At 36.7% G+C, this 25,164-nt stretch overlaps 1 protein-coding gene across 2 annotated transcripts in view; it reads right to left on the minus strand.

The window, feature by feature from the left end:
• Positions 1 to 25,164, minus strand: part of LOC127420262 (rho guanine nucleotide exchange factor 10-like protein) — a 74,561-nt gene that overhangs the window by 27,615 nt on the left and 21,782 nt on the right. The window contains exons 8-24 of one of the 2 annotated variants that reach the window (XM_051662344.1): positions 21,635 to 21,748; positions 21,300 to 21,433; positions 19,320 to 19,433; positions 18,399 to 18,507; positions 17,970 to 18,073; positions 17,013 to 17,090; positions 16,258 to 16,437; positions 15,517 to 15,633; positions 15,116 to 15,208; positions 12,907 to 13,077; positions 11,500 to 11,645; positions 9,418 to 9,459; positions 8,875 to 9,047; positions 7,487 to 7,602; positions 5,871 to 5,998; positions 1,445 to 1,545; positions 1,171 to 1,292 (exon numbers count right to left, since the gene is read on the minus strand). In XM_051662344.1, coding sequence (XP_051518304.1) covers positions 1,171 to 1,292; positions 1,445 to 1,545; positions 5,871 to 5,998; positions 7,487 to 7,602; positions 8,875 to 9,047; positions 9,418 to 9,459; positions 11,500 to 11,645; positions 12,907 to 13,077; positions 15,116 to 15,208; positions 15,517 to 15,633; positions 16,258 to 16,437; positions 17,013 to 17,090; positions 17,970 to 18,073; positions 18,399 to 18,507; positions 19,320 to 19,433; positions 21,300 to 21,433; positions 21,635 to 21,748 — 2,042 coding nt within the window. The remainder of the gene's footprint in view (positions 1 to 1,170; positions 1,293 to 1,444; positions 1,546 to 5,870; positions 5,999 to 7,486; positions 7,603 to 8,874; positions 9,048 to 9,417; positions 9,460 to 11,499; positions 11,646 to 12,906; positions 13,078 to 15,115; positions 15,209 to 15,516; positions 15,634 to 16,257; positions 16,438 to 17,012; positions 17,091 to 17,969; positions 18,074 to 18,398; positions 18,508 to 19,319; positions 19,434 to 21,299; positions 21,434 to 21,634; positions 21,749 to 25,164) is intronic. The other variant, XM_051662345.1, reaches the window with a different exon arrangement.

Consider the following 25,164-nt stretch of genomic DNA (forward strand, 5'->3'; position numbering starts at 1 on the left):
ACTTTCATACCTCAAACATGAATTTTGAAGCCGCCGTGCGTTCAAAATAAAATTAATGTTTGAGGTATGACTGTGTGTGATTTATGTTTGTGGCAGCGGGGGCGTGGTCGAGCGTCCGTCCGAAGAGAAAGAAAGCGGTAAGGGCGCTTGCACTTGAGCTAGATTATGTGTACACCTGTCTCTAATTCCAGAGAGCATGGGGAGAGTGGCATATAAGCAGCCACACCACCAGCAGAGAGGGTGAGAGAGTCTGGCACAAAGAAGGCCACGGTGCTCCTGAAGCTGTTACGTTTAACCTGTTATGAACAAAACGTCCACGTATCGTCAAGTAATGTTTACCACAGACCTTATTTTTCACATAAGTTCAAAAACCCCATTATAAAAACCCATAGGAAAAGACAGAAGGAACCCATGGCAAATTGTCTTCCGGGTTTTTGACTACAAGCTGAACAGCTCTATGACGTTCTTACTTCTAATGGTATTGGTTTTTGTTATCAGAGCATTTTTACAAGCACAAGTACGAGTACGTGAGCACAGTATCGGACCCGAATATGATACCAGTATCGGTATCGGGACATCCCTAGTTTATAGTGTAATTATGAGTACAACATTAGTGACCTCAGTAAGTATGAATATGACAATCCAACCTCAAGTGGACAAGATAATAAACAGTCTACAGTTGATATTCAGCAGACAGTTTGAATATGATTAGTTCAGAAAATACTGTGATAGCATTTAACTCTACTGTGATTGAAAACTGAAAAAGCGAACACCAGAACTGATTGAGAATCAAGATGGTACCAGCTGAAGATTTGGACTGAATATGCAAGATACTGTAGAAAGTACTACACCATGAGGCTCCTTTTTAATTCAGACACCTATCTAATTGCAAATACTATGTCAGAGACGTGGCCTAATTCACCATGTTGTGCAGTACAGACACGACAGATAAAAAGTTGGCCAAGCAAGAAGTGAACCACATGTAGAAGGTCTCTGTGCATACCAATCAAATCGGATGAAAGTGAAAAAACCAAATACATAAAATGACTTCTGTAATTAGCTGAATATTGTGATCTAAATCAGTGTTCTTCTCTTAAGTGTACAGAAATGCTAACAGATTCAATGAGTGGCTCGTTAAAAAAAAAACAAGTGCTCCATCCTCTCGCTTACCTTCAGATCTTGTGCTTTTGGGGTAAAAACAGGCACCTGGCAAGCCAGTAATGGGCACCAGAATGGAGGCTTAGTCTTTTCATCATCCTCTACACACACCCAGCCAGGCAAGTTCTCCTCTCCTACACGAACAGTAATAAGCTTAGCCAGAGGCACTGTGCTGTCACTGTAACTCAAAGTAAAACTAGCACATTTATACACTTGAAAATGAAGCCATGAAAATAATAAGTGAAAGATTCATGTCAACAACTAATTTCCGTCAGGTCACACTTACTGAGGGCAATTTTGGCCAGATGCAGGCGATTGACCCAGGAGATTTTGCTAATTGGGCTGGGTGTACTAAAGACCACTGTGAAGGTAACTGGACGTCCAGACCTGTAAAAGAACATGCACATACTTACACAAACGGCAACAATCTGAGAGGGATTTAACACAATTGAAATCCAAGTGAAACAAATCCTCTTTCAGTTTCATGCATGACTTAAATTAGTATGTATAGCACACTGTGTGCCAAGACTCAAAAGTGTATGAGTGGAATAGTTCACTCAAAAATGAAATTTAATCATTTACTCACCCTCATGTCATTCCAAACCCATATGCAGTCTTTTGCTTTTATGGAACACAAAAGGAAATATTTTTTTGAAGGATTTTTACGCAGCTATTGCAATACAACTACAGTTCATAGTGACCACAACTGTCAAGCCCCAAAATAGATAAAAACACAAAATTTAAGTCATTATTTACTTATAATATTGCCCTCCCCTTTGTTAACAATACATGCGAGAACCAATGCCGTTTTGGTGTCAATAATGTCAACGTGATGCAGACGCAATGAAAGATTACCAGTGAATAATTACTAAAATTTCAGTCTGTTCCTCACAAAAACCTATTGTATGGCTTTAGAAGACTTGGAATATAGTGCATGAGTTGTATGGGCTAATTTTATGGTACTTTTAGGACATTTTGGTTTTATACCTTATTTCTCTGAGACTATACACACAATAGTGGTTAATCTTAGTATATCTTAAAGTGAACACCCTGGACATGTTTTGGAGTTTTGGCTCACTGGTCTTTAAAAATGTCTAATATCACAATTCAGCATATTTTATGAAAAGATAAACATTTGATGTATTATTTTGTATTTATTATTAAAGGGATAGTTCTCTCATCATTTACTCACCCTCATGCCATCCCAGATGTGTAAGACTTTCTTCCTTCTGCTGAACACAAAAAAAGATTTTTAGAACAATATTTCAGCTCTGAAGGTCCATACAATGCAAGTGAATGGTGACCAGAACTTTGAAGGTCCAAAAATCACATAAAGGCAGCATAAAAGTAATCCATAAGACTCCAGTGGTTAAACCACAGATCAATATTTAAGTCCTTTTAACTATAAATTCTCCTCTCTGCCCATTGGGTGGCAATATGCACAAAGCAAGTCTTGTTTTTATTTATAGTCATATTGATTACTTTATGCTGACTTTTTGTGCTTTTATGGATCTTAAAATTTTATTTACCATCATTTGCATTGTATGGACCAACATAGCTAAGATATTTTCTAAAAATCTTTGTTTGGGTTCAGCAGAAGAAAGAAAGTCATACATATCTGGGATGGCATGAGGGTGAGTAAATGATTAGATAACTTTCATTTTGAGGTGAACAACACCTTTAATAAATGATTTTCAATTTCTTTCTTGTAAATAAACATTTAAAAAAAAAAAAAAGTTTCCAAAGCAGAATATGATTTTATTTAACAAGAAAAACATTAATTTCTTCAATGTCCTCTGTAGGGACATGTGTTTTTATCTATTGGGTAATACTACAGGTGAATAGGGTATAAAAATAACCACATTTCTATGAAATATGAGATATTCCTATGAAATGAGATTTCTGTTTCAGAGTGCTAACAAACACTCATTATAATTGAACACCAATTAAATGCAGGCACTGCTAATTAATACAGTTGAAGTCAGAAGTTTACATACACCTTAGCCAAATAAAATGTAAACTTAGTTTTTCACAATTCCTGGCATTTAATCGTAGAAAACTTTCCCTGTCTTAGGTCAGTTAGGATCACTACTTTATTTTAAGAATGTGAAATGTCAGAATAATAGTAGAGAGAATGATTTATTTCAGCTTTTATATCTTTCATCACATTCCCAGTGGGACAGAAGTTTACATACACTTTGTTAGTATTTGGTAGCATTGCCTTTAAATTGTTTAACTTGGGTCAAATGTTTTGGGTAGCCTTCCACAAGCTTCTCACAATAAGTTGCTGGAATTTTGGCCCATTCCTCCAGACAGAACTGGTGTACCTGAGTCAGGGTTGTAGGCCTCCTTGCTCGCACACACTTTTTCAGCTCTGCCCACAAATTTTCTATCAGATGGAGGTCAGGGCTTTGTGATGGCCACTCCAATACCTTGACTTTGTTGTCCTTAAGCCATTTTGCCACAACTTTGGAGGTATGCTTGGGGTCATTGTCCATTTGGAAGACCCATTTGCGACCGAGCTTTAACTTCCTGGCTGATGTCTTGATATGTTGCTTCAATATATCCAAATTTTTTCCTTCCTTATGATGCCATCTATTTTGTGAAGTGCACCAGTCCCTCCTGCAGCAAAGCACCCCCACAACATGATGCTGCCACTCCCAAGCTTCACGGTTGGGATGGTGTTCTTCGGCTTGCAAGCCTCACCCTTTTTCCTCCAAACATAACAATGGTCATTATGGCCAAACAGTTAAATTTTTGTTTCATCAGACCAGAGGACTTTTCTCCAAAAAGTAAAATCTTTGTCCCCATTTGCACTTGCAAATTGTAGTCTGGCTTTTTTATGGCAGTTTCGGAGCAGTGGCTTCTTCCTTGCTGAGCAGCCTTTCAGGTTATGTCGATATAGGACTCATTTTACTGTGGATATAGATACTTGCCTACCTGTTTCCTTCAGCATCTTCACAAGGTCCTTTGCTGTTGTTCTGGGATTGATTTGCACTTTTCACACCAAACTACATTCATCTCTAGGAGACGGAATGTGTCTCCTTCCTGAGCGGTATGATGGCTGCGTGGTCCCATGGTGTTTATACTTGCGTACTATTGTTTGTACAGATGAACGTGGTACCTTCAGGCATTTAGAAATTGCTCCCGAGGATGAACCAGACTTGTGGAGGTCCACAATTTTTTTTCTGAGGTCTTGGCTGATTTCTTTTGATTTTCCCATGATGTCAAGCAAAGAGGCACTGAGTTTGAAGGTAGGCCTTAAAATACATCCACAGGTACACCTCCAATTGACTCCAATTAGCCTATCAGAAGATAATTGGCTAATTGTCTAAAGACTTGACATCATTTTCTGGAATTTTCCAAGCTGCTTAAAGGCACAGTTAACTTAGTGTATGTAAAATTCTGACCCACTGGAATTGTGATATAGTCAAATAAAAGTGAAAGAATCTGTCTGTAAACTATTGTTGGAAAAATTACTCATGTCATGCACAAAGTAGATGTCCTAAATGACTTGCCAAAACTATAGTTTGCTAATATGAAATCTGTGGAGTGGTTAAAAAATGACTTTAAATGATTTTAACATAAGTGTATGTATACTTCTGACTTCAACTGTATGTATACTAGAGTGCATGCAAAAAATACAAGCTATAAACATCTTTTATATACATATATATTTTTTAATTTTCATAAAAGCAATGTTGCAAAGAGTATGTTAAAAAAGAAACCTAAAACATGATTTTTGAATGTAAAAAAATGTCCTTAATTATCATAGTACCTGGGTCCTGACATCCTCTTCAGAGAACAATAATAATAATTAAAAAAAAAATGCTTTCTTCAAAAACATTAATGAATATTGTCATGTTTCTTATGCACCAAACACTGTATTGACATTAAACAACATGAAATTGCAAAAACTTTTTTTTTTTTTTTTTTTTGCTGTGTCTCAGAAAGTTAATGAACTGTTGCTTTATGGCAAGAGCTGCATAAGAATTCCTTAAAATTTTGTGTTCCATGGAAAATATAACAGCATACAGATTTGGAAGTACAGAGTTCCCCTTTTCTTTTCTAATTGTTTGTAATTACTGGGAAATGTTTTTAAAAAATCATTTTAAAGAATGATATGCTAATGAATCATTCAGACTGATTTATGAACCATTTTTACCAATTAACAAAAAAAAAAAAAAAAAAAAAAAAAAAATGTAAGTTTTGTTCATTTAATTTTATTAAACATTACACAATTCAATTTGAAACTGAAATGCATAAATCTTAAAAATAGGCTAAAATACGTTTGAGTGTATAATACATTTCCATGACTTTAGAAAACAGAACCTTACAATTCTGTTATATTTTCAGATTTTTCCATGACCATGGGAACCCTGTAAGTAAATAGTGACATGATTTTCATTTTTGGGTGAACTATTCTATTAGAGAGTTAAAGTAGGTGGCAATTCAGCTCAAACCACCATTCTCTGTGATGGCACATTAGAGTATGTGACCAGCTGCCCTAAAAGCTGCCTAAAAGTGTTGCAAAAAGCTGGTCTAAGACAAATCCAGAAATGTAAACCCTTCTGGTACAAGTCTGATGAAATGGATGAATATGTTTCAGTTAGTATAACTGTCATATCCACCTACATATGAGGGGTATTTAGTACACCGCTATTTTTTGTCTAGTCTGTGCCTACTGGCATCAGTGGGTAGCCAACACTCACTTATCAGGCTTGCCAGGGACCATCAGTCGTAGACGGCATTTGTTGGCACACTGGATCTGGTCTTCTTTGATGCGGATGAGCCTCTGAAGAGCCATGCACCAATCCTGCCCCACTGTAGTGTTAAGATTCTGTACATGCACAGAGGCACATTCAAGGGAGACAGCTGTCAGATTGACTAACTACCGGTTACCACACTTAGTGCCCTGCTTTTTGACATTAAGCACATAATTAGTGCAGAAGAGGTTGGAGGGCAAGAGAGTGACACAACAGAGAATCATTTGCTGACGAGAGACAGAAATAGATGAGGTGAATGAAAAATGAAAATTCTGTCATCATTTACTCACCCTCAAGTAGTTCCCAACCCTTATACCTTTTTTCTTCTTCCATAGAAAACAAAAGGTGAATTTTTGAAGAATATCCTGGTCACTCTTTTGCACATAATTAAAGTGAAGTAGAAGTGCTCCACCATTAAAGTAGTGCAAACAACTGGTGTGCTATATTCCAGGTCTTCTGAAACCATTTTTCTGAATGTGAGGTACAGACCAAATTCAAGTTGTTCCGACTGATCCCACAGTGAAATCTGAGTTTTCTTTAGTTAAAATTGGTCTGTGCTTACTAAAATTCAAACACTGTCCCCAGTGGTCAAAGCGGTAAGTGTTGTTGGGCGTATGGGCACATGTGAGCTCCATTTTCTGGGTGAAATGTCCACGGAGGGGTGCCAAAAGTGAGTTGTGAAGCGAGTTGCTTTCAGCTCTACAGGCTGTAATACAGTGAAGAGGAATGCACATTTTATAAACTAAACCCCCCACCCAATCCCAAGCATAAATCTAACCATAAGTGGAGTAAAAATGTAATGTTAGAGGGAAAATGCAACCTCTGAATTGTGCTCGTCACTGATTATGCGAACGTGAGTACTTCCTGATTTTTAATGCGGGATCCAAACCTGGGTCTTCCACACTGCTGATGCAATGTGCTTCCGGTCACGCCATAAGTGAAGGTAAACATGCTGGAGCCGATGCAAACATGTCTGATGGGAGATTGTCAGTGAATCGGCATAACGTGTCTGATCCTAGGGCACTGGAACTCACGGAAATAACGTGCTGACTTCCTGTATGATCATGTTGTTACTGAATCTTCCCCTCCAGTGTGCCGTGACCAAATAATTGAATCAGTGAGTTTAACTCTAGAACTGTTTCTGTCAGTTTTGTGACTAAATCATTCAGACTGGTTTTATGAAATGGATCGACTAATTCATTAATAAGATCAGACTCTAAAGAACAGTTCATTTATGTTATTTCTCTCATGAACATGCCTTAAGATTTTCAGTGAACAACATCTTAAATTTCTGTCTGTTCCTTACACAAAGCTATCATATGACTTCAAAAGACTTGGAATATAGCGCACAAGTTGTCTTGACCACTTCCATGCTACTTTTATGCTGCTTTTTAGTCATTTTGGAGTCCTCATTCAATTTATTATATGGAAAAGGGTGACCATAATATTCAAAAATTAACCTTTTGCATTATCTAGTCTTAAAATGAGTAAATAATGACAGAATTTTCATTTTTGAGTGAACTATTTCTTTAAGTAGTGCTGTGGATGATTAGGGATTTTACCTGGTAAGACCCCTGTAGGGTGCCCACCAACAACGTGACTTCCTCCACCACTTCCAGATCATGCTGCAACTCCTGCAATTCCTGATACAGTCGTGGTGGTCCCAGAAACAGCTTTCCTGAACAAACAGCATTTCCACCATAATCATTAATTGTATTTACTATAAAGCATTTGGGTTTAAAATAATGCCTCTATACATAGGCTTTGCTAGACCATATTAGCTTTAGTCCCCTGTCTTTTACCCCAGTCCCCCTAAAAATATGTGATTAACTTGACTGTTTGCCCCCTGAGCAAACAGCTGTCACAAACGTGCACTCCATTTCTTTAATTTGAATGTTCTCTGTTCCAATGAAATCATAAAGTAATACACAATTAAATATACCAATGTTACAGATATACAGTACATCTTCTGACAGACATACACAATTTGTATTTGTTTATATATTAAAAAGTCAAGGTTGAGTAAGATTCAACCTCTCGACAATTTGCATTTAAAAGCAAGAAGACTCAAGTCCTAATATCACCCCTGTATCCAGAGCAAACTCTTGTAGTGGGATGGTTCAACTGACATTTCTGTGCAGTATTTGCATCCCACTGAAAGCTCAACCACTGCAAGAAAAAAAAAAAGAAGAACGTTGAAGTTGCTGATGCAAAAACGAGAAAAAGTCATCCAAGGACATTCGGTACATCTTATCCTGGAATTAGACCCTCTATTGTGCCCTCTGACAGTGAGAGTGTATTTCCGCTGCCAGAGAGTATGAGCTGGGATTATTGCATTGAGCCCCACAGAAACCAGAGGTCTTCTGAACAAGATGAATGTAGCAGGAGGCCTGTGCTAAAATATTTGTTCTGATTTGTTAAGGTAAAGCTGGCGTAACATTGGGAAACTGGAATTTTGTTTACCAAGGTTAGAGATCGGTTGCAAATATATACATAGGATTTATAAGGAGATTGAATGGTAATACTATATGAACCAGCTTTACTGACTTCAGCAAATAACTAATTTCTTTCTTAAAATATTATTTTATAATTAAATATTATTTAACATAGGGCAGGACTTCCAACCATCAGGAATTGATTGGATCATGTAATGTGGGTGTTTCATTCCAGAATGGGGCCAGGCCTGAATGAGTTTGCAACAATGATGCCTAACATTTTTCTATTGGTTAACATTATCAAATAAACTGTACGATCTGAGTACCATTAGTGGTAAAGGAAATTATTTAAAGAGGAACAGCAAGTTATCGCATTTTGACTAAAGATTGCAAAGACCATTTTTTTTAGTTGATACAAAGCATACAGATAAATAGTTCAAAATAAGACCAGGAGCCTGCATTAATCAAGTAAATAGGGTCAATTTTGAATTCATGTTGACATTACAAATACCAACCTTGCGAGTTGGTGGAGCTCAGGCGTTTGCTGCCACTTTGCTGGTAGATGCTTTCTTTGCGCTGGGGGGTCTCCTGGCCCACCTCCACAACTTGAACCTGCAGTAGGGGGGCGCTCCACTTAACTGTGTATTTAGGCCCCACAGGGACCAGACTGCTGATATCTGAGGGGCCCCTGATTAAACACAAAAGAACTGCTTTAAAACTGCACAAAAATAGTCAACTTGCAATTACTACTAATAATACATAATCAGAGGACCTCTGAAAGATAGTGATGGAGCTCGAGGAATCAGACAGCCAATTAGAGGCTTTGTGATCAGAGGCATTCTAGGGAGCCTTTCACCCTCCAATGTGAATTTGGGAAATTATTATTCATATATTCCTCAGTTATGCATGATCTGCATGGAGAATGCTTCGATGAAATTTGAGGAGTGCAGGAGAACTTTGAAGCCGATGTGAAATCATATTGATCCAGTGTCTTTGAAAAGTGCATGACCCAGTGGTCATTAATGAAAAAAGTTATCTTAAGAACTTAAGAATGTTACCTTGGCTCCTCAAAGATGTTATCAATGCCTGTTTCAATGTATCTATATATCATCCATTGAGAGGGAAATAAAAAGGAGATGCCAACCTTAATCAATAAAACATGTACAAGCAAGTGAATTGGTGTTACTGGAGCAATGAACTTAATACAATGTAACTGCATTAGCCCTATTCAATTTTCATTGCATTAGCATCGGCAGTGCATTTTCAGCACAGCTGCGTAAAATGAGAATATGTGCAATGTGAAATAAACTAACAATAGGGCAAATAAACAAGTAAGATTAAAGGTGTACTACAGAAGTAGGGGCACTTTTGCATGGATTAATCTGATGGTTTGAGGTATACCCATGGTTGCTTGTGATCACCAAATCAGAGTGAATCTGACTAACTAAACCAAGAGTCACTAAGAGTAAGAAGAATGTCCAATAATATATATATATATATATATATATATATAATCCATATGACTTCAGTGGTTTAATATATGTCTTCTAAAGCGATGCAATCACTTTGGGTGAGAAACAGATTCATATTTAAATCCTTTTTTACAATAAATATCCACTTTCACTTTCAGAATGTGAAATTGAAAGTGAAAGTGGAGATTTATAGTAAAAAAGGACTTAAGTATTAATCTGTTTCTCACCCACACTTATCATATTGCTTCTGAAGACATATAATTAACCACTGAAGTCATAAGGATTACTTTTATGTTGTCTTTATGTGATTTTTGGAGTTTGAAAGGACTGATCACCATTCACTTGCATTATGAGGACCTACAGGGCTGAAATATTTTTCTAAAAATATATTTTTTTTGTGTGTTCTGCAGAAGAAAGAAAGTCATACACAGCTGGGATGACATGAGAGTGAATAAATGATGAGATCATTTAAATTTTTGTGTGAATTATCCCTTTAATGTCTTTCATGAGGGAATGAACTACAATCTCATGAAGCATTGTAAATGACAATCAAAAAGAAAAGAACAACATAAAACTATTGATTTAAAGTTGTTGCTTATAAAGTAAAGAATCAACATATTTTAATTTTCTTTCTAAATATTCATATATATATATATATATATATATATATATATATATATATATATATATATATATATATATATATATATACACACACACACACACACACACACACACACACACACACACACACAGTACTGTGCAAAAGTTTTAGACACTTGGGAAAAATGTTGCATAGTGAGGATGTCTTCAAAAATAGTGCCATAAATAGTTTTCATTTATCAAGTAACGTCATACAAAGTCCAGTAAACATAAAAAAGCTAAATCAATATTTGGTTTGGACACCTTTGTCTTCAAAACAGCACCAATTCTCCTAGGTACACCTGGACACAGTTTTTCTTGGTTGTTAGCAGATAGGATGTACCAAGCTTCTTGGAGAATTCACCACAGTTCTTCTATCTAGTTAGGCTGTCTCTATTACTTCTGTCTATTCATGTAATCTCAGTGGGGGGCTTTGTGGGGGCCATGCCATCTGTTGCAGGGCTCCCTGTTCTTCTATTCTACTCTATTTGCAAAAGAAATGAAAGCTGAAAAGAAAGCTGAAAATATAAATAACCATCTTAAGACAAATGCTTTTGTGAAGCATCTTATGTACTTAAGGCTTTTGCACAGTACTGTGTATATATATATATATATATATATAATACACAAATACTGTATATAAATAGTTTGAGAGTGTAGGGAGACTGACTCGATTGCGTAATTTACAACACAACACAGTTTTGTTGCCAAACTTTGTCTGCCGTGATTACCTGATTGGCAGATTTTTCCCCTCAGAATCATAGATAGTGTAATACTTCAACAGGAATTCTGGTATTAAACACAATTTTTTTTTTTAAATGAAGTTGAAATAACGCAGACTGATGGCTTCAGCAGAAGAACATACCATTGATTAACCTCACGGTGGGTCTGTCTTTAAAGGTATATAAGTTATTATTAATAGTCAATTGCCCTATGGAAAAAAACGAGTGGGAGTTTTATTTCCAGAACCAGAATGTTGCGCTCTATTGTGATTTCTACATTGCTAGACATATGGAGAGAACTTACTTTAAATTGATATTTGCACAGACAACCATATCATTCAGGAGGAAGACTTTGCGCTCTTTAGATTTGAGGACTTGACCCTTCTCACCATAGACAGTCTCAGTCAATGTCTCGCACATAATCAACTGCTTCTGATCTGAGTTCAGCTGCTGTTAAAAAAAAAATAACATTTTTAAAAAGTAAATGAATACATCATGACTCAACATTTGCATCACCTCTGTATGTATAGCTCTTGAGTTTAGGAGACTTTGAGAATGTTTAATAATCTTCCTTTAAATAATATGAATTATTTCAGACTTGAAAGTCTGGAAAGTATCCTTTAAAATATCACTTGCATCTCTGAATAAATCTACAGAGGTTTGAGTGATGTAACCTTGGGAATTTGAACAGGTAAACAGTTGCTTATTTGCAGTTTAATGTGAGTGTTATCTGTTTGCAATGCAGAGAGGTGGGAGCACTCTAGTGGGAATAGAAGGTATAAAAAAATTATATGTGCAAGAGTTCAGACAGAACGTCAGCGGTGCGTAAACCAGATAATCAAACTTGACAGCTCATAAAGCCCAATAACGGCATAGCCATTTAAGAGAAGACACCACTGCTGTCACCATTTCAACAGGAAATCAGGGAGCAATGGTAACATAGCTGAAGCTTTAGAGGTTTTACATCACCACAATAACATGGAATCATTCAAATACTAAGATTAACAATTCTAAGTGTATACATTTTCTTCATGAATGTTAAAAACCTAATGGAATCGCTTGACGAGTGCAGTTTTCTTTCCTGTGTTGACATATTTCCAATTAAAACTTTGTGCATGACATTTCAAAGGGTTTTAACAGCCAATAGGCTTTAGTTTACATTACGTCGTGAACCATGATTTGCTACTTGCTAATCAGAGGCAAGTGGTATGAGGAAGAAGGGATGTTCTCATTCTAGAGAGCATTTTTTATTGGACAAAAAAATTGGACACGCCCATAGGTGTGTGATGAGTCATCCATTTTTTTGGTTTACCAGTTACATTTAAAAGAATACATCTGCTCTCTTCATCTATATCTATCTATATATGCTATACATATTTATGCTAGTGTTCCTAAAAGTTGACAAACGTTTAGGAACTAGCATATATAGTACATGGCCTCAAAGCTAAAGGACATGGACTAAAAGTCCCAAAACTCCAATTCTTATTTCAATTTTGATTTAATAGGTGCCACTAAAATTACTTTGAACTATCAACCTGACCATCCTGGCAAGGAAATCTCTTTGTCAAAGCTGAAAAGAGGAAATGTGAAAATAGCAGTAATCATACTGACAGCTCATGTCCTGCCAGATTAGCTTGTAAAGCCAAAGTATTATGTTGTTTGCTTGCTTTGAAGTGCTCTGGTGTGCGTTTGTTATGTGGTGAACTCTGACCTTGCTGAGGTTGCGGTCACTAATGCTGCGAGTGAGCTGTTGGATCTCAGCGACCTGCTCTGCTAGCCGTTTTTGCTCATTCAGCTTCTCAGCGAGAGTCTCAAGTTCAGTGAGGGCCAGCTGCAGTGGCAGTCTGTCCTGATGCCCCACAGGAGTGTTCTTCAGCATGTCCTGAGGAACACAAACAACATATATATTTGTATTTATTCACTAATTACTATTTAATTTAGTCATTTAGAATAGAATAGAATAGAATAGAACTGTCCATGAGTCTGGACCAGTGGAACTTGTTGCAGGTACAGTTTAAAGACATACTAAGTGTGTGAATGTGCAAGTATGCATACTGTGTGCAATATCATTTACACTAAACAATACAATTTACAGCATGCACTTTACAAACAATATAGTACAATATACAATACCATACAATGTGCAATATACAAAACAGTGTGATATATAATCCAGTACTCAGTAGATTACTTTTCAACACCTTCACTCCAATAGCCTGGCTCCAGAAGGTAAATTTAGTTTATTTAAACATAAATAAACAAGTTTAGCTGTTTAATAAAATTTTCAACTGTAGTCTTAAGCAAGTCTTAAAAAACTAGGGCACTTTACTGCCATATAACACTCCCTATATACACTCATGCAGTATGTCCCTGATCAACAGCCTACAGTAATAGCACCCAAGAGACAATATGCAAATGAAGTCACTGAATGTAGGAACGATCTAATGAAAAATAATCTTGACAGAACTGGGCTTTTGCTGCTGTAGGAATATAGCAGAGACCTTTATAAGTAATTAGCATGCAAGTCAGAGGCATTGCGGGAGAGGGCTATCACTAGTGCTCAGGTTTCCACATTTGAACATGCTGCCTATGCAGTCATGTCATATCATATCATGGTTTTGATTGTAAGCACGTCATGTGTGGGATTAATGTGCTTTACTAGCACTTTGTCTTTCACTTCCCCACAAAGAACATTCTGAGGAAATTCCACCATATTTAAAGTTCCCCTGAAAGTTACATTTCTTTGGGTCATTTGTTTTGTGTGCGTTTAAGAGAGCAGTGAAAGTCCAAAAATAACAATTCTGTCACCATTTACTCACCCTTATTAATTCCTGTTCCAGAAATGTTGGAGACTGTTTTTTATTTTTATTTTTTCATGCAGTTTCAAATTAGGATGCAAAAGTGCAATAAAAAGTATTATTAAAGGGATAGTTCACCCAAAAATGAAAATTCTCTCATCATTTACTCACCCTCATGCAATCCCAGATGTGTATGGCTTTCTTTTTTCTGCAGAACACAAATGAAGATTTTTAGAAGAATATCTCAGCTCTGTAGTGAATGTGAATGGTGACCAAACTTTGAAGCTCCAAAAAGCATATAAAGGCAGCAAAAAGTAATTCATAAGAATCCAGTGGTTTAATCTATGTCTTCTGAAGTGATCGAAATTGAGTGAGAACAGACTAAAACTTTTCATTATAAAAAATATATGTTTTCTTTATATATTCTTCATTGTATATATCAGCAGTCTTCTCTGCACTCTGCGCATGTGTCAAGCACTAAGAAGTGTAATCAAGCTTGAAATCATGAACATGCCTAGAGGCTGCAAAAGCAAGATGTACAGTGGTCTGTTCTCATCCAAAATTGATTAGATCACTTCAAAAGACAAGGATTAAACCACTGGAGTCTTATGGATTAATTTTATGCTGTTTTTATGTGCTTTTTTGAGCTTCATATTTTGGCCACCATTCACTTGCACTGTATGGACCTACAGAGCTGAGATATTTTCTATAAACCTTAATTTGTGTTCTGCTGAAGAAAGAAAGTCATACGCATCTGGGATGGCATGAGGGTGAGGAAACGATGAGAGAATTTTTGGGTGAACTATTTCTTTAAATTAGTCCATATGACTTGGGTGTAATAAGTATTCTGAAGCCATACAACAGCTTTTGTGAAAGGAACAGACCTCACTGACTTTAGGATACTTATATGTATAACTGTATGGACTACTTTTATGCTGTTTTTATGGTGCATTTGGAGACTTTTTGAAGCTTGGAATCTCCAGTCCCCCTTCTTTATAATTGCATAGAAAAAAAAATTCTACAAATTTTGTAAATACAGATTTGGAGTGAAATGGGGGTGAGTAAATGACATAATTTTCCTTTTTGGGTAAATTATTCCTTTAAAGCTTTCACAGTACTAACCTGAAGCAGAAGAATGAACTGAGGGAAGCGTTGGATTGGTTTGACCATCAGCCCATAAAGAGTGATTCTGTCCGCACTGGATGCCTGCTTCTTCTACAATCCAGTACAACACAACACAAGAACATGTCAGCAATGACAAGAACCCAATATCAGCATTTTCACCTTCTTTATCATTTGCAGATGAAAATTATTAGTCCAATGACATAAAAAGGAATTACATGCATGTCCTTAGCAAGTGAGACAATTTGAGATAACTAGGGTTAAGTTTTGTTTTAGTTTTTGTGATCCCTAACCCAAAGTATATGCAATAGCAAAAGTGATGTTTGCATTAGCAAGCACCACAAATTAAGATTTACACTGAGGAGGGACAATGACTATTAGGAGTAGAATGATTAATTCACCTTGAGAAACTCCAGGAACGCTGGCTTGGACATACAAGCTTTCTTGATGAGAGCCATTGCATTAGTGAAGTTGTTGACATAGTCACTGTACACATCAAGCACCATTGACTTGGAAAACTGAAAGAGATTAAAATAATGCTCCATTCAGTGGCATACACATACAAAATAATATAAGATCCATGTCCTTTAAGTTCTAAAGCCCTGTTATGGTCAAATCTTTGACTATCCTTGCATTCCTAGCTTCAATAGTTATGGAAAGACTACTTGGACTGTTGCTCTGGATTTAACTCGTCATCCTATCTAAAACACAATGTGCTCAGCTGCAGGGCACAGCCTGGGAGAAGCAGAGGAAATAAGTTGAGTTTAAATAGAACTGCTGACTATGCAATCTCCTGTTTTTTTTCCATATGCAAAGGACGATACTTCAGCACAAAAGTAAAAGAAAGCAAGTCATGTTGGACTAAATATAGACCATTACACAGCTCAACTGACCTGTCACTTAGATTGACTTTGAGCTGAAGTGTGTCATTTTGGTGCCAATTTAGCGCCCCCAAACAGGACGATATCTTTATAATCAGTGCAAACAACCTGCTTCTTTTAAATATTAAAATGTGTTCAAAATTACTGTTTGTTAACCTAATACTTGCAAATAATTCTTCTGACAAGTTCAAAGTGACAAGGACCTGAAGCTTTACAACACATCAGAAAGGGAATGTTTCAGTAGAACAACAGGAGACGTACAGAAGCTACAAAGAGGTCTCCAATTTTCTCAGTACTGTCCCATTCAGCTACACGAGAGGCCAGCGCAATCTGAAATATGGAGTGACACTGCAGGATCTCCTTCAGCCTGTAGAAAATGGGCTGGATCTTCTTTACACTTAATATCCGTGGCTCCGCCTCCATTAGCGTCTTCTTATACTCCTGAAATACAATTGAGGTAGTCAGCATGGGTCACTTTTATGTTCAGATTTTGTTGTGGTGACAAAAAAGAACTTACTATCAATTTATTTATCATTTTAAATAACTATTCCTGTTGTTACAAATTAATATTCATTCATAATATTCAAGAAGGTGTAAGAATCTATTTTGTATTTGCCTCTCTCATTTGTGAAATATTGCTATTGTTTCCAATTTATTAACCGCTTTGCTGCTTCATAAATAACATGTTTAAAGAAAATGAAACTAAATGAAGCAATGTTTCAGTTATAGAAAAGATGTGTGCATTATGTAATGCATAATGATCAGTCAGCCTGTCATCATTGCAAAATAAACCCAGACAGGGTGATCAGGACCTCAACGCAAAGCGAAGATTTTAGAATGATGAACTTATTAATGAACAGTTATTTACTATTTCAAATATTCAATCAAATAAACTTTTGAATGCAAAATGGTGCAATTGTCTATCAGAGCCAATATTTCCAGAAAACAGTGTAACAAAAATAATGTTTGCTAAATCTAGTACATTGTCTGTCAGTTGTCTTTACTATGTCACTGACCAGCAGGATCCTCTTGAGTGAGTCTAAATAGCTTCTTTCACTCTGGATGATAGAGCCAAGAATATGACGCCTGACAATCTGGGACATACAACACAACATTGAAAATACAAATAAGGAATATGAATTAAAATATGTTAAACTGAGTTCTCCCAAAAATGAAAATTCTCACATCATTTACTCACCCACATGCCATCTTAGATGTGTTTGACTTTCTTTCTTCTGCTGAACACAAACTAAAATTTTTAGAAGAATATCTCAGCTCTGTGGGTCCATACAATGCAAGTGAATGGTGACCAGAATTCTGAAGCTCATAAAAGCACATAAAGGCAGCATAAAAGTAATCAATATGACTCCAGTGGTTTAATCCATGTCTTCAGAAGTGATATGACAGGTGTGGGTGAGAAACAGATCAACATTTAAGTCCTTTTTCACTATAAATTCTCCTCCCTGCCAGTAGGTGGTGATATGGACAAAGAATGTGAATCACCAAAAACAAAAGAAGTGAAATGTGGAAGTGCAAGTGAAAGTGGAGATTTATAGTAAAAAAGGACTTAAATATTGATCTGTTTCTCACCCACACCTGTCAAATCGCTTCTGAAGACATGGATTAAACCACTGGAGTTCTATGGATTACTTTTATGCTGCCTTTATATGCTTTTTGGATCTTCAAAATCCAACATTCGCTTAACTACCTACAGCGCTGATATTTTTTCTAAAAATTTCCATTAGTGCTAAGCAGAAGAAAGTAAGTCATGCACAACTGGGATGGCAAAAGGGTGAGAAAATTATAAGATCATTTTCATTTTTGGGTGAACTATGCCTTTAACTTGCAGTAAGTCAAACTTTAGGCTTAATATTTATCATTAAAATATGCAAAACTAGCACACATCACCAGGCTAATTTTGACAAAAGTGGAGATTCTCACACATATACGTGCATAAACACACAGATATGCACCTGTTGGCTAGTGAGCCCCTCTGGCATGGGAGAAAGTTGAGGTGGTGGATGCTTCAGTTCAGACAGAGTCACATCCAGATATCCAGAATCGTCCTCTGTGTCATCTGCATATTGACAGTGAAAAGCACAGTTAAACTCCTGATCCCCATCGACTTCACAGACTATTCCAGCATCTTCCATCTTGGCTTAGCTCCTCCCTGTAGGTCAACTCTCTCTTGCAACTCTGTTATTAAATATCCTGTGATGCTCACATAGGCCATCCAATGCTTGCTGAGAGCTACACAGTCCAGTTGCTATTTAACACATCTTAGATCAGAATTATTCAAAATTCAGGCACTGAGTCTCTGTTATTTGTTTCTGTACTGTTCCCTACCAGGTGACAGAAAACAGCAGACATGAACAAGAGGAAATGAGAATCACAAGTCAAACCTGTACAGTCTTTTTTACTCAGGAAGGACACTTTGCGCATCATGGCTATTTTTGTCTTTTCCAATCCATCTTTTGTGCCATTCCTAGCAGCCTTCATGAGCTGTTGAACCTAGGAAAAGAGAATGAAAAAGTAAATAAACAAAAACAAAAAAAAGACAGTGTGAAGGAGAATGAATCAGCAGAACTGAAAGGGAGAAGATAGGGCAGAAAAATCCTGTTTGTGGGTCAAGGCAAACCCTTAAGGTCACTTTCTGCTCAACGGCAACACACTTGCAGGGTGTGTACAGAAAAAAAAAAAACAAATGAGCATGAGGGGTTACTTACCTACAAGCTGCATGTGGGTTTTGGTGAACATTGTGGAAATTATGGATGTGACTAAATACATAACTAAGATTTAGTCTAATGTGTAGAATAACACTGATTCTTAAGAACTGGAACAAAACAGGCTACAGAACCAAAAAAAAAAAAAAAAAAAAATAAAGTGTATGTATCTGGAAGTATTCTGGATCCATTTGTTTAACATGTTTAAAGTTATTCCCCTGCATTTGGTTGCAAAAACATTGTGTTTTTCACTCAATATGTGTCAATACTATCAAAATATGTATAAAAATATTTAGGATAAATATTGACAAAATGGTTTAAAACTGATTTTTTGAGTTAGCACCACTGTCAGGCCGTCAGTTTACGGTGCTGACCAAATAACCATATTTTGCATTATATTATTATATTAAATGCAGTAGCAATTTTGTTACTAGCTACTAAATGAACCAAATTAAAAATAATGAAATTATCTAAAAATTGTACAATTTGTGTAACGGAGTGAACATATCATGGTTGTGGCACAACCACTTATAAACTGTGGTTTTGTTGCATGTCTCAAGAATCAGTGAAAACTACACATCTGCTGCTGCAAAAATGTACCTTAATATCATAGTTTTGTTTAAGTTGGCCGACATCTGACGCCCCTAACCGCATGGCTAGCTCGTGCCTGGTCTGGACACAGCGTTGCTTCAGACGCCGCACATCTGGAGAAATCTATATACCACAAAGCCATGGCCACAGGCAGTATTGGGGGTCAGATTGAAACAGTGCATAAAGAAAGATGGGAAAAAAGGAGAGGAGGAGGAAAACAATGAGTTAAGACAGAGAGAACGATTGAGGGGTGTGAGAAACACAAGCAGATAGTGATAACATCAAGGCCAACAAGAGAGGGAACTGAGGCAGACATAACAGAGTGAACAAGACAGCAAGACGAGAGATATAGCCTCACATAGTGTCTGTCTGTTTTTACGGTAATCTGACATTAACTTTAACAGCCCTTCTACTCACACAATAGCCCTTAAACAAAAGTACACGTGTTCTGATTGAATAAGGCCCAGTCTGTATGCTCTAGTTAGTCTAGTAAAGGCTTTCTGTACCTGTTTTCATGCATGACGTGCCACATCTGTGCATTAAGACCTGATCCTCTGCATGCATCAATAGAACTTAACTACAACAGGAACAGGGTAAACCCACCAAGGAAAGAGAACTGAAAGTAAACTCACAACTTTATAAAAAGCCATCTTTTACAGATCCTTTTTTGTGTGTGATGATGATGGGTCATGTGTAATGACTCTGAAATATTGTAAGGGCTTTTACTATTACAGAAACGTGGTGGTTTGCCAATGGACATGCATTGCCACCTTTTGACAAAGTATAGCAATTAATTTTACTGTATTTCTTGATACAAGACACCAAAAATAAAGGAATATTCCAGGGGTCAATACAAGTTAAGCTCAATAGGCAGCATTTGTGACATAATATTGATAACCACAAAAATAATAAAAAAAAAAAATAAAAAAAAAAATGTCATTTACAGCAAGGCACTTACAATGCAAGTGAATGGTGGCCAGAACTTTGAAGATCCAAAAAGCATATAAAGGCACCATTAAAGTAATCCATAAGACTCCAGTGGTTCAATCCATGTCTTCTGAAGCGATATGATAGGTGTGGGTGAGAAACAGATCAATATTTAAGTCCTTTTTTTACTATATATATGTCTCAACTTTCACATCCACATTCTTCTTCTTTTGTTTTTGGTGATTCACATTCTTCGTGCATATCGCCACCTACTGGCAGAGAGAAGAATTTATAGTGAAAAGGAACTTAAATATTGATCTTTTTCTCACCCACACCTGTCATATCACTTCTGAAGATATGGTTTAAACCACTGGAGTCATATGGGTTACTTTTATGCTGCCTATGTGCGCTTTTTTGAGCTTCAAAGTTCTGGTCGCCATTCACTTACATTGTAAGGACCTACAGAGCTGAAATATTCTTCTAAAATCTTTGTTTGTGTTCAGCAGAAGAAAGAAAGTCAAACAGGTTTGTAACAACATGAGGGCAAGTGATTACTTGAATCTTGAAGTGAATTTTGGGTGAATATCCCTTTAACATGTAAAATATTTATGTCTTGTGGTTATGCTTTTGAAAGTGTGTATTGTAATATTTATGGACTAGCCTCATTCACTTCTGTGAATTACTGTGAACGCAATTTTTTCTTTTTGGAAATAAACAAGGGACGAGTCAAAATTATTGTTTGTGGTAATCCACATTATGCCACAACTGCTGTCGATCGAGCATAACTTGTATTAACTTGTATGTTAACTTGCAGACAGGTTGTCTGTCTGTGCGTTGCACAGCAACAAACAATGGTTGACTCAGAATAAAACAGACAAAATAACTGGCCAAATTACTTGAAATTAACTTCTTGTTTGTAGAACTGATGTATAAAAGAAATATCACAGTCACAATCATGCTGTTGTACTTAATATCAGCCTCGTCCTATAACTGAATCACTGTCGTGCTGATTTTTAGTACAACAGCAAGATTACTTGCATGATACTGCTTAAGTATTTGTACCTTATTACGGGTGGGCTGCTTGGTCTCGCTGTCTGACTGCTCGTCATAACTCTCAAACTCACTGGAACCCCAGCCATTGTCTATCAGTGCTGACTCGCCAGACCTCTGCACCTCCTCATAGATCACGTCATCCTCTGAACAATAATACAAAGTATGTTAGGTAGGAGGTGATAAGAGGTGCATCTAAGAATTAACTAATATAGGCTGGTAATTATAGAGTGATCATAAGTCATTGCTTGCTATGTACATTCAATGGCACATTCTACCTACTGTAGATTGGAGACATTATTGATCCAGAGATGGCTGGAACATGATGCCCATATTGGAACACTGACCTGCATCTGGAGGGGTGATGTTCTCACTAGGGACATCATCGTAGATGACCTCTGAGTGAGCAGAAGCTGGATTCAACCTCAGCTGTTCTCCCTCGGACACAGAGACAGCCTTTTCTAGAGAACAGAGACCTAGAGGGTCATTCATATACTTACAGACAATAATTGTGTTCTATAGACAGATAAGCTCTTTCACATAAAGAATAACATGACTCTTATTAGAGGGGCTTAATGGAACTGTTCACTAGATATTTTGAGCATTTTCTAAGCACAAAAAGGGGGTGGGATCCTACTTACTGGGCAGGACATTTGGGTTTGAAATCTTGAAGCACCGGTTTGATCATTACAAATTGAATTCGTTAATCATTCAGAACTTAAAGTTCATTTCTGTAGCTCAAATGGTGGAGCATGGCACTAGCAATGCCAAGGTCATCATGGGTTTGATTTCCTGGGAACTAAAAAAAAAAATTGTACCTTTGGATAAAAGTGTCTGCCATAAACATAAAATGTAACTGTATTAAAGGGATAGTTCACCCAAAAGTGACAATTATCTCCTTTACTCACCCTCATGCCATCTCAGCTGTGTATGACTTTCTTTCTTCTACTGAACACAAACAAAGCTTTTTAGAAGAATATCTCAGCTCTGTAGGTCCATACAATGCAAGTGAATGGTGACCAGACCTTTCAGGCTCCAAAAGTACATAAAGGCAGTACAAAAGTAATCCATATGACTCCTCCAGTGGTTAAATCAATGTCATCAAAGTGATATAATAGGTGTGGGTGAGACACAGATCAGTCCTTTTTTATTATAAATCTCAACTTTCACTTTCACTTTCATTTTCACATTCTGAAAGTGAAAATGGAGATTCATACTAAAAAAGGACTTAAATATCTGGCCACCATTCACTTGCATTGTATGGACCTACAGAGCTGAGATATTCTTCTAAAAATCTTTGTTTGTGTTCAGTAGAAGAAAGAAAGAAAGTCACAAACATCTGGGATGGCATGAGGGCGAGTAAATTATGAGAGAATTTCCATTTTTGGGTGAACTATCCCTTTAAGCTCTATACAGGTTGAGAAAATGAATGCACATGGAATTATTACTGATTAGCAAAGGAAAGCATATTAATAATCCTTTTGGCACAGATTTGAACTTGCAGATTCTGACAACAGTAGCACAAAATAACAAACTCACTCCTACACAGGAATGGTGGATTGACAGTACATATCATTTTTTCTATTGTGACAGTGTGTACAGATTTGTTGACAGGCTCTTTTTACCTAATGATGTTGCCTACTGTGTCTTCCCTGCGGGAACTTAAAATACCTCAAAGTGAAATGTTCTTTAAACTGTTTAAGCCCCTACATATCTGAAGGTTATCCCTACACTGCTGTCTGGGATGTCAGAGAGAGATCATTTTAAATTCGGAAAACACATTAATTAGGAGTGGCAGTATAATAAAATATCTTTCCTGTGACTTAAAGGAATATTTCAGGTTAAATGGGTTAAATTGGTTAAATACATTTAATATGTTAAGCTCTATCAACAGCATCTATAGTATGCAGTTAATTACCACATAAAATTTAAATCTATGGGGCAACGGATGCATTTCTGTTTTTTCTTTTACAAACTGAGGTACAAATCAGTACAGTTATTTTCTGTGGTAACTGACAGCATGCCACAAATGCTGATGATAGAGCTTAACTTGTATTTAAAGGGACAGTTCACCCCAAAATTCTGTCATTCTCTCATCCTCATGTTGATCCAAATTGTCTTTTTTTTTTTTTTAAATGAAATACAAAAGATTTTAGGCACAATGTCATCCTTAGTCACCATTCACCTTCATTGAATCTATTTTTCACCAATCACTGAATTAAAGTGAATGGTGACTGAGACTAATATTCTGCATAACATCTCCTTTTGTGTTCCACAGAAGTCAGTCAGTCATACAGGTTTGGAACAAAATGAGGGTGATTAAAATTTTGTTATTGGGTCAACTATCCCTTTAACCTGGAATATTTTTTAATGCTGCTTTGTAGATGACAGTGATTGTCTGGCAGTGTGATTTTGCACGTATGTACTGTAAATGTTTATATGCATATTTTGTTACCCTGAAGAAAACACACAAAGATCTAAAATGGTGTAGCACTGACAGGGAGAATATTCATTACCAGTCATGGCATGACAAGAAGAGACTGTATTTACAGAATCAATACAGTGCTCTGACTACACTCTTAAAAATTGCTGTTAATTTACTTCAAAATATCAACAGTATAATCTTGTTATTTTTAAATGCAGTACATTACTGTTAATTTTGGTTGGTTAAATGACGTGGACGTAATAGTACGGTATTTTACAGTATTGATTGCTCAAAGGAAAGAAAACAGTACTTTACAGTATTTTTTGCATTGCATTTTGGGAACACAAGACTACAGTGAGCCCACACGTGTTTAAGGGGTGATTTTTTCACCCATCTTCATCTTCTGAATTAATAGGTGAGTACCCTTTTGATTAGCTTTTTAGCATAGCCATAAAACATTACATTACATATGTTCAACTCATATTGTGCTGTGATAATGATTTTGGTAGCCTACCTGCCATCAGATCCCAATATCAACTAAATAAGCTGTTTGTAACGTTATATTTCTGTCTTTAAGCCCAAGATCTTTGTTTCTTTTACTAAAATAGTTTTCTTCAAGTGATTTGTTGTCAGATTGAATAATGCACTGGATTTGGGTTAATTTGTTAATTTGCATGTCAGATTTGAGATTGGAGTCTGAGCTGACACACAAAACAGTGCAGAAACACCTCACTCAAGCGGTCAGTGTGGTCAAATAACGTTAACAACTTTAACGTTCAGATCTGGGCTGCAAATCGCAAAAGCATTGTAAGCTTAAATAGGTTGCGGAAACCATTGGTGACAATACTTTCTACAATCTATTTACGACGAAGTCGAAGTATACAACGCTTTTGGGAAACGCAACTGTACAGCTGATATTGTTACGTTTTATCCAGGGATGCATGATATTCCTTCTCTTTTAATCTGAAAACATTGGTGATACTGGAATTGTATCTAACTTTTTAAACACTTGTTTCAGTGGGAAACCAACTGTAACTGTGACACCGAGTGCAGCTGGATTTCTGAAACACACACTCAACACACACAAACTCACACAAACACTCTCTCACACACACACAAACACTCTCACACACACACTCAATACACACAAACTCACACAAACACTCTCACACACACAAACACTCTCACACACACTCAGTACACACAAACTCACACACACTCAATACACACAAACTCACACAAACACTCTCTCACACACACACTCTCACACATACACAAACACTCTCACACACACTCAACACACACAAACTCACACAAGCACTTTCTCTCACACACACACACACACACAAACAGTCTCTCACACACAAACACACACTCAATACACACAAACTCACACAAACACTCTCACACACACACACAAACACTCTCACAAACTCACACAAACACTCTCTC

This window comes from Myxocyprinus asiaticus, chromosome 29, assembly GCF_019703515.2.
Source record: "Myxocyprinus asiaticus isolate MX2 ecotype Aquarium Trade chromosome 29, UBuf_Myxa_2, whole genome shotgun sequence".
Lineage (NCBI taxonomy): Eukaryota > Metazoa > Chordata > Actinopteri > Cypriniformes > Catostomidae > Myxocyprinus > Myxocyprinus asiaticus.